This window comes from Chanos chanos, chromosome 4, assembly GCF_902362185.1.
Source record: "Chanos chanos chromosome 4, fChaCha1.1, whole genome shotgun sequence".
In the NCBI taxonomy this organism is placed as follows: domain Eukaryota; kingdom Metazoa; phylum Chordata; class Actinopteri; order Gonorynchiformes; family Chanidae; genus Chanos; species Chanos chanos.
The window spans coordinates 49,583,536-49,593,535 of NC_044498.1; the positions used below are offsets into that span (position 1 = coordinate 49,583,536).

At 44.1% G+C, this 10,000-nt stretch overlaps 1 protein-coding gene across 2 annotated transcripts in view; it reads right to left on the minus strand.

The window, feature by feature from the left end:
• Positions 1 to 10,000, minus strand: part of arhgap22a (Rho GTPase activating protein 22a) — a 23,580-nt gene that overhangs the window by 12,228 nt on the left and 1,352 nt on the right. Inside the window, exons 2-4 of one of the 2 annotated variants that reach the window (XM_030771643.1) lie at positions 7,568 to 7,761; positions 5,372 to 5,459; positions 3,619 to 3,621 (exon numbers count right to left, since the gene is read on the minus strand). In XM_030771643.1, coding sequence (XP_030627503.1) covers positions 3,619 to 3,621; positions 5,372 to 5,459; positions 7,568 to 7,761 — 285 coding nt within the window. The remainder of the gene's footprint in view (positions 1 to 3,618; positions 3,622 to 5,371; positions 5,460 to 7,567; positions 7,762 to 10,000) is intronic. The other variant, XM_030771642.1, reaches the window with a different exon arrangement.

Sequence of the window (10,000 nt, forward strand, 5' to 3'; positions counted from 1 at the left end):
TCAGCACCACTGTACTTCTACTTTCATACAGACACTTTTTCATAAACAACAATTATTCTGATGTTAAAAAAAGACCTCATTTAACTACACAGAAATATTTTCAAACACATGGTTTTACGAATCGCTCATCTCAAATTCTGCCTAAGATATAACACTCTTGCACCTACAAACAATGGACACAAAAGTAATATAAAATGCATGTTGTAAATGAACAAAACAGTTAAAAAACACACACACACACAAACACACACACACACACACACAACATTGACTGCAGAAGGATGCAGAGATAATATAACTTACTTTGAATCTGCGAGAGTTGCTCACTGCATGTTTGGGTTTTTTGCTTTACAGAGTTATTAGTGACACAGTGATCTCCCTCATTCATGTCTGAGCGTATAGCCAGGTGTAGCACGTTTATATGTACACATACATCCATTTGTGTGCACTCAACACTTAGACAATGTGTAGATACACCAGACGTGCTTACAGCCATGTGTCATAGTGTTTTTAACAACAAAAATCATACCAAGTCCACAAACACTGGCATATCGCCTCCGCATATTCATCTTCATAAGAAATCATTGCATGACAGAGCTGCTGACAGAGCTCAATTTTAAACACTCAGTTGATCGAGAGAGGAAAAGACAAAAAGCACGAATGTGGATCGGAGGATAAAGGGTTAAATCCGCAGCGCTGGATCAGACAGCTGGGGGTAGTACGCCGGACACCTTACGGTACAGTTTGCGTAAAATGACAGGGCCTCATTTTACCCCCACCACTCACCCCCTATTCACCCAACACCACTTCTTCCCCACTCCTCTGTATGTTCCTAAAAATACATGTAAAACAGCTCGCAACCCAAAACCACAGCTTCCTGGCTGCTTTTCATGCCTTTGACAGTCCAGATGTCAACTGGCAACTGTATCCAGAATGGAATGATTTACAATCAAAAGACCAAAGCCCTCACTTCTCATAAATTCCTGTGCACCAGTAAAATGTTCTACTGAACCTTTTTAGCATTTCCAAACCGTAGCCATATTCCTGCCGTATCCACGCACGTCGTACAAAATGCATAGATAACATGCATTCTGGGTTCCAGATCCGGTAAAGAGAACAGTGTCCTTACCCTTGGGGGGAACAGACTGGTGTTTCTGCAGCCTGCAGCAGCGTAGTCCCATGTCAGAACAGGGGGAACAAGGGTGGGCAGAGCTACAGCTGTGCCATGTCATTTAGAACCACGGTTCTCCTGGAAGGTGAATCCGGATCCCAGGTACGTGCCAGGAGCACTCAACACCATGTGAGTGAGAGAGAGTGAGAGAGAGAGAGAGAGAGAGAGAGAGAGAGACAGAACAAGAAAACGTGCCAAGCAACGGCATGGCACCATCACGGCCAGAAACCCGAAAAACAAGTCCCCCTCCGTCTGCTTCATTCATTCAGAAAATGAAGTTGTTGTTAGGGTTTTTTTCTCTCTCTCTCTCTCTCTCTCTCTCTCTTTCTCTTTCTCTCCTCCTTTTCTTCTACCCTGCCCCCTTGCTCTTTTCTATGCTGAGAGCTCAGCTCTACTTTGCCCTCACTCACCCTCATGTGGAGATGAGCTACTGAGCACATCTTGGCTAAACACTGCAAAGCTTCCCCCAAACACAAACAGACCCAGCTAATCAATCTGAGTCTGTATGTGTGTGGTGGGTTGACGTGACTTCAGTCGGACGGGTAAGTGGAGGGGGGGGGGGGGGGGGGGGTTGGCAGAGGGGAGGGGTGAGGGTTGAGGGGGAGGGGGAGGGGACGGATTCGCTAGGGGGATATTTGTACAATCCTGACGCACAGCTCTCTGCATGTCGCCGGATCCTTTCCCCCCTATTAAACTTAACTGCATATTAATTAAGCTTTCTCTCTCTTTGAAGCGATTTTATTCTTGAGGGGGGAACCCACGACGGGCTCATGTGTGTTAAACAGATGCCCTTTTTTTTTTTTTGCTTTTTTTTTTTTTGTTGTTGTTGTTAGCCCCAGGGACTGGTTTGTATCTGGGCTTTTAATGCACTGTAGCAACATCTGCCCTGACAGACTACGCGTGAGGTTTCTCCAACTTAACGTCCGCGGCAAGCACACGCTCGGTTCAGACCTCCGCCGCCAGAGTTCTCCCTCCATTCTCTGCTTTAGCTTTTGTGTGGAGAGGGCTCGTAAATAGAGCCATTGTTGAAGTGTCTGAAATCTTGTGCATGTCAAGTAAAAAAAAAAAGAACTGGACTATTTCAGCCTTTCAAATATGAGAGAGAAAAAAAGAAGATGAAAACAAAGGTCTTAATGTTCTCCAGATCTTGACAGCTCTGTTGTAATTTCAATGGATTATCAGCACGCTCCAGATGTACCGTTGTTTAATGCTTTTCTTCGGTATTTTTAATGATAATAATAATACTAACAATAATTCATGATCTTCTTCTTTAGACTGCAGCAATCATGTTTCAAAATGAGTGTACAGGAATGCACTGCAGTCTGCTGCATATTTAGACAGCAATCTCTCACAATCACCCCAATTTTTTTTTTATTAAAAGACAAAACACAGTAGTCACATCAAATAGGTAAAGCTGAGATGAAATGATTTCACCTAGCAAGGGGGTAGCATTTTGGAGAATCTGCTCTAGATTTCCAGCCAGTATGTTTCTATTCATATCTCTGGCTACACTCTGCTAATGCATCAAGTTTCTTTTGCACAGAAGAACACAGAGTAGATATCGTCTGTCTCCGGGGGGGTGGGGGCTTTGTTTGATACCAGACCACTGATTCTGACATGCGTCTGAACTCCACTGCTGATTAGTGCTTTCCGATTCATTGACTGTAAGATTTGTGAGATCCAAACATCTGCTTCCAACAAAGCCTTCAGACTCAGTCTGATCACAGGCAGAGTGCTTGGAGCCGAAAGCCGGCTCAGCCCAAGGGAGTGGACCAGAACATTAGCCAGAAACACAAGAGGGGTCCAGATTGGAGCTGAGTCAGCAGTTTTTCACCTCCACTCTGTGGAGACTGTCATATCCAAGAGAGATTCCAGCTTTCCAGCACTTCCCCCCGTTAGGATTTAGGATTAGCCAAATGGACAGTTATGGAGTGCAGAAACGTTTCACGAGCCAACATATGTGCGTCGTGAGAGATCAAAAACTCCGAAAATGATGCAACGTTAAAAACGTGTGGATCACTGGAATATTAAAAGCTGTCAAAATTTCAGTGAAATTCGTGGTGATGATGATGACAGCAAGACCTACGAGACAGCTGAGATGCTGTAGTGTATGGCTAGATCAACATTTAGAGTGGTTATATTTCATTCACATTTAAGGGCGTTTTTACTTCGTGAACTCAACTGAGAGTTACTGATGTGTGTGTGCACGTGTGTGTGAGAGTGTGTGTGTGTGTGTGAGAGTGTGTGTGTGTGTGAGAGTGTGTGTGTGTGTGTGTGTCAGGAGGAGTCTACGTGAAAGCAGAGAGAGGGAACGTTTGAAGGTTGAAATACGAGATGTCACGCAGCCGCCGCTCAGACGCTGTGCTAACACCTTGGCACTCAATGCTAAGTGTGGCCACATGTCAACTAGGAGAGTTTTTCACACTCCACTTTAATGGATGTAGCACCAGCTTGAGATATTTACTTGTTGTAAAAGAGAGAATAAGAGAGTACCATCATCACCTCACTGAGACGGAGAGAGAGAGAGAGAGAGAGAGAGAGAGAGAGAGAGAGAGAGAGAGAGCGAGAGAGAGAACTCTCCTATATCACATGCTCGGTAAAGGAAACTAGAAACCAGGCAGAGGAAATTAGATAAAAATGTGTAGAAAACAGATGATTGCAGGCTGGTACATCAGCGTAGAGGGCAGTCAGGGCAGTCCCTGTAATTGAGGCCACCTGTGACAGTGGTGTGTGTGCGTGCGTGCGTGCATGACCAGAGCTGAGTGCCTTGTTAACCTCTTCTACAATTTATAAGCAGAAAAGCAGAAGCCGAAAAATCATTGGCAGAGGGATTTTAGGGTGACATCATTTCACTGGAGCCACACACTCCATTCACAGCAAACCCCAAAAACACACCAGTGCACACACCAAAGGCCAAATGCATGTACTGTACTAAAATGATCCATTGGCCATGTTACATTTTACAGACCTCTGGAGGATCTCAACTCTATAGCAATAAATTTTATGCTTATTCTCAGAATATTAATACACAACCAGCGCCAGCTGACCCACTCATTTCCCTCCAACACTTAAGCACTAAACTGACATTTGAGTTCAGCTCTGAACCTTGTAAAAGTCTGTCAAAATTTGCTCGAGGCTGCAGTAAGAGAGGTGTGATATTGCCTCTGCAAACAGGAATGTCTCACGAGATGAACACTCATGCAGTCTTGACTGACACTCTGGAACACAGCCACATCTGTAGTAAACCTTCAAAACCATAGTGCTCAGAGCTGTACATATATCCAAGCAGAAAGACAAGCTGAGAGAGAGAGAGGAGGAGAGAGAGAGAGAGATCGAGATCTATGTGAACATTAGCATGGCGACTGCTCGACCAGCCTCCTCTATGGCTGGTTTTCGTGCATGAAACAGAGATGAAAACACATTTTTAGACTCTAAATGTTCTGTGCATAAAGTACATTTAAGAAGTGAAGAGAGGTTATTTTCCTATTCAGGACAAACCAGCGCACACTACATAGGATCAATCTTCTTTTGAGCAGCTTTGAATGTTTGCTGCTTCCTTCAAAGCACACACAGTCTATGGAAAGCACAGCTCTCCTTGTGGGAAAGATCAGTTAAGCAAGTCTGAGTGCAGTGCTTCCCTGAAGTTCCCAGGAAACAGCAGATAAACCTTGTGTGTGTGTGTGTGTGTGTGTGTGTGTGTGTGTGTGTGTGTGTGTTTGTGTGTGTGTGTGTGTGTATCAATGGAGACTCTCTCGTGGGAAATTGCTGCTGTGCACCTGTAGGAGATTCCACGTGACATGTCCCGGAGAGATAGTTGATTGTTTACTCTTGTTAAAAGAGTAAAAGAGAAGATCTTTTGTTCTTTTTTTCAGTCTGTTATGTGGCTTGCCTTGTTAACGAAACCAATAACATTTGGCAAATGATGGCAGGCCAATTATGATGATATCATAATGGAATTGGACAAGCTTTTCTGATCTCTGGTATATTAATGAACACTGAAGAACATTGTGTTAATATGATATCTGTAAAGCAGATGTTCCACATGTTATATTACAAAGAGAGACTTCTTATTGTGTTTTAGATAACGATCTTCCACTAACTGAAGAAACCAAGCGCCCTCTACTGACTTGCCGCAGTAATACAGCAGAACCAGTGAGAGAGGTCGAATACAAGCGAGCAGTTATTTGATCTCTCACTTACCAGGAACAATCTCAAAAAGATGACGGCCTGGCTCGTCTGGATTGGCCGACAGCTCATTAACTTGACTACCCTGTAGTGGGATGCAGCCCTGTAAGTAAAAAGAGTGAATTCACAACTTTGTGAGACGAACGAGACGAAAGTTCATGGGACAAACTTCTACTGCAGTACAATTCAAATCAAGGACACGGCATGTTGGAACATCTCCCAATAAATAATAGCTTTAATTATTTAACCGTCTACAGTTTGCATTAAACTCAGACGCCATAAACAGAGAGAGATAAGCTCTCTATCTGGGCTTTGTAATTTGAAAATTGATTTCTGGTGGTAATTATCTGCTTAATATGGTTTCTGCTTGGGGAATAGACAGTGATAAACAGCCTTGGAAATTTGGACCACTCCTCTCTTGTATGCGCGGCCTCTTTTTTTTACGCTGCAATCAGCTTTGCTTTGCTGACTCATGCCCAATTAGTCTAAACCACTTTCAAATCATAAATTACACACCTCCGGCAGTCAACTCATCTTTGGAAGTAAAGCTTTCACAAGCTCGTCCCCAAATACCCGTGTAGCATTATTGCAGAATCTGCCAAGTAAACTGAAACGAACCCCCGGCTATTTGGTTTCGGCTAAATGAAAATCGGCCGTTATGCATCGACACGGGAGAAATTCTGACGATAACGTTAACACGCTCGAATGCAAACTGGGCAAATTTCTGCTGCTGAGATTCAGGGGTTTTTTTTTTTCCCTCTCCTTTCCTTTGGAGCGGGCTACGAGCGCGGAGCTGTTGTAAAGGTTTAAAAGGCTGTGGAGCCAGATCTGGGCGAAGCTCCAGAGAAGAGTAATGAGGAGGGAGCAGGAGACAGAGAAATGAGTCAGAGCCATCAGGTTCACTCAGACTGAGTCGACTTGTCTTTTTCTGTTTTATTTCTCTCTCTTTCTCTCTCGCTCTCTCTCTGTTCCCTGTCCGCTTTGCTCACTTTCTCTCTCTCTCGCTTCCCGTCCCTCTTCCCTGTCTGCTTTGCTCTCTCTCTTCCCTGTTTGCTTTACTCTCTCTCTCTCTCTCTCTCTCTCTCTCTCTCCCTGTCTGGTTTGCTCTCTCTCTCTCTCTCTCTCTCTCTCTGGCACAGCATGCTGGGGTCCAGGGTCAGTCGCCCCGTATCAGATTAATGCTCTGACTTACAATGCCACCGAGTGAGTCAGGCCAGACTGTTACCAAATTAGCCCGTCAGAGCAACAATGCTTTTCTGCCACATCGGCAAGATGGAGCCAACATGACACATGACAATATTTCCGGCGCGCGTATATAACACTGCACCATTGTAAAGCAAGCTGAACACTCTTTCTGACCACTCCCTTTTGCTATGAAGAGATACTGCTTCTCCTAAACGGCAGGCATCAATGCTGCGATCTCCCATTCCCCATTTGATTTGGGCAATTAGTTTACCATGACAGCGACCTTTTTTTTTCAGAAATAAGAGGAGAGCAGAGAAAGGACAGCGTAGGAAAGGTCAAATTTTCTCCTTCGTACAGAGAGAGTGGGGCCGTGTCTGAGTGACTGGTAAAGCAGAAGTTGTCTCTGTGTCGTTACTGCTCTGTAAGAGATGAGCTGCAAAACGCTCAAGTCGTTTGTTATTTCGGAATCGATGGCTTCGTTGCTTAGAGGGAAAACTCATTGATTTTTTTTTTCTTTTTCACGGTAAAAGCACTGATCAGGAATCTGGATAAAGAAAGGTCAATGCCCTCTGTCCACTAGAATATCAGACTATACATCATCAGGATTCCTATTGTCGTAAAAATGAGATCTTAGCAAAGGGGTAACACGATCAGCATTAAATTGTGACCTATTGTTTTGATAAAGATGAGGATTCACGCACCATTCTTTGTGTAGCAAGGCTTGGCTGAATTTTGAGGAGCCTACAGCTGAAAACAGTTTACAATTTGACTGATAGAAACAAAATGTCCAAGTGATACTAAGATTTAAAAAAAGTTCAGTTCTGTATACAGAAAATAATATATGATGCAACATAGATGTAAAAAAAAAATAATGTACTTCTCTTATAAATGTAAGAGAAGAAAAGAAATACAATCTTCATTAGATCTCATTTCTGATGTAGTCCTATTTAATTTTATCTGTCATCCTTTCCCCGTGGCGTTTCCCTCGGCAGTGCTGTGTCGTCATGGCCTGGGGTCAGTGTGTACCTGAGGTTTGGTCTCTTCTTCGTCTTTATAGAAGTAGAGTTGATCTGTGCGGAGCACGAACCAGCGCAGCTGCCAGTTCTTCATGATGCTCCTCTGTTTCTTCAGCCAGCCGGCCTTCACTGCCCTCTCCGGCACCCCCGGTGACGACGGCCGGCTCCTCGCCAGCTCCCCCATCACCATACTCTTCGACCTGGCTGGAGTCGCCCACACACACACACACACACACACACACACACACACAAAGAGAGGGGGGGGGGCACGGGGGAGTGGAGAGTTAAAACAAGACAGAATACACTCATAATGTACCACAAGGAAGAAACGTGCTTCCCCCCCTCCTTCTCTGGTCACAATGTGGCTTTTTTCCTCTATCTGGAACCAGATCCCTTGCCCTCCCCCCACCCCCTGCCTGCCTACAAAACAAGCTTAGATGTGTGAGAGCTCAGGTTGCATAGATAGATCTGGATAAATATTCATGGAGCAAAGGCAGGTTAAGAAACTCAGTCATGCAAGCCTGTTTTCTCATTATAGCCAGAGATAATATAATGTATCGCGTCCGTCCAATATTTCTCTGGGTCTCCGGGGAGAAAAGTCCTCACACAAATAATATGTTGTTTGTTGAAGGAACACTTCAAGTAAACTTTCTTTGTAGATGAGAATTTAACCATTTGCTGCCAAAGCCAGGATAGACCACTGAAGTGTAGATGAGGTTGTAGTTTAGTTTGACAAGCAAATTTCAGATGGATTTCCATCTCAAAAACAGCACATTAAATCCTTAAGAACTGGAGAGCAAAAAAAAAATCAATCCTCTCTCTTCTGTCCAATGCATCTCCATGTGCTGAGGCCAGCAAGAAAGCTATGTACACCTTTTGAATAGTATCACCCCCCCCTTCTCTCCCTTTCTCTCTTCTTCTCTCCCTCTCTTTCTCTCTCTCTCTCTCTCTCTCTCTCTCTGTGGCCCTCTCGTTTACAGAGTCGTGATTGCTGTTCTTGTGGCCTTGATCTGCTCAGTTTTTGATGGCCTGTCTACTCAACAGCCTGTGTGTGTTTTGCAGAGAGAGGGATGGAGACGCTGCCAGAGTCTCATTAAATCACTGCACTGGAGGAACAGAGGCTTCATCAAAAGCCTGAGCAGATAACACAGACCACAGGGGGATGGGCGAGAGAGAGAGAGAGAGAGAGAGAGAGAGAAAATGAGGGGGCAGGTTGTCCTAAACCACTCTTAAAGACCAGTCTCTAGGGACAGGAGACATGACGTCCTGGCTTATTAGCCATTAAAGCAGAGGCCACATCATCCTACTGGCCTGCTTAATCACACAGGCAGGAGAGAGAGCAAGAGAGAGAGAGAGAGAGAATGAAAGAAAGATACACTGCACCCTCTTCATTCATTCGTCTGCCTGTCTGCTGCGAGTGAACTTCCAGCAGACTGGTGAGGGCTAAAAATACTAAAAGTCTAGCCAGATCTATGCATATTTCATTAAGAGTCATTTTAGTTCTGCTAGTTCTCATTTTTCTTCTGTATCCTCTCAAAAATATGTCCTTTTATTTCAGTCTCAGTATGACAGTGCAATTAAGTTGAAGATTAATATCACTGCTCATATTTTAACGATTGGATGTCTAAAAAAATAAAAAATAAAAAATAAAAAACCTGTGCTCTAGAAAGGCAGTGCCATCATGATTTTGGCGTACGGTTCTCAGATGTAAATACGGTGATATCTGTGTCCTGGCTTTGTGCGGGGTGACCACAGGCTACCACAACACCCACCCAGCCCTTTAAAACGGACCTCCCTCTCGCCCAGCAGTGTAGTGGACCTTATAGTCATTGCTAATGAGTCCTGGCCCTCCAGGAGGAGGGAGCAGAGACAGACAGGCTGAGGAAATCAAATGCCTCCATATGCCAGTCAGTAAATGGCCATGCTGGGAAATACACGTGACCCAGGCACTTTGGCAGGGAGAGAGAGAGAGAGAGAGAGAGAGAGAGAGAGAGAGAATACTCAGGGTGGCTGTTTTACTGAGGAGGGGGCAGTAAATCTTGTTGGAAGCCTTTGAATGTCTGGTCTAGTTCATATCATGATACACTACACAGTTTCCACCCGAACCACTTATACATTGCTGAATCTGGATGGATGGATGGATGGATGGAGTTGAAATTGTATATCAACGGATGAAAATGTATTTGCCTATGATATTGTTCCAAACCACAGTCTTTTAATTAACCCAGATAATGGCGTTAAGCCAGCTTGAAGCAAAGAGGACTTTAGCAAAGACACAATAATAATAATAATAATAAAAAAATTTGTTTTAACAAGCACGCACACATTGATCAGTGAGTTTAACTGACTGTTACATCCTGTTTTCAGTGGGAGCCCTAGCAAGAAAGGGTGGAGTAGCAGCCTATGGAAGTGTGAAAACAATGTGATGGCTGCTTTATTTAGT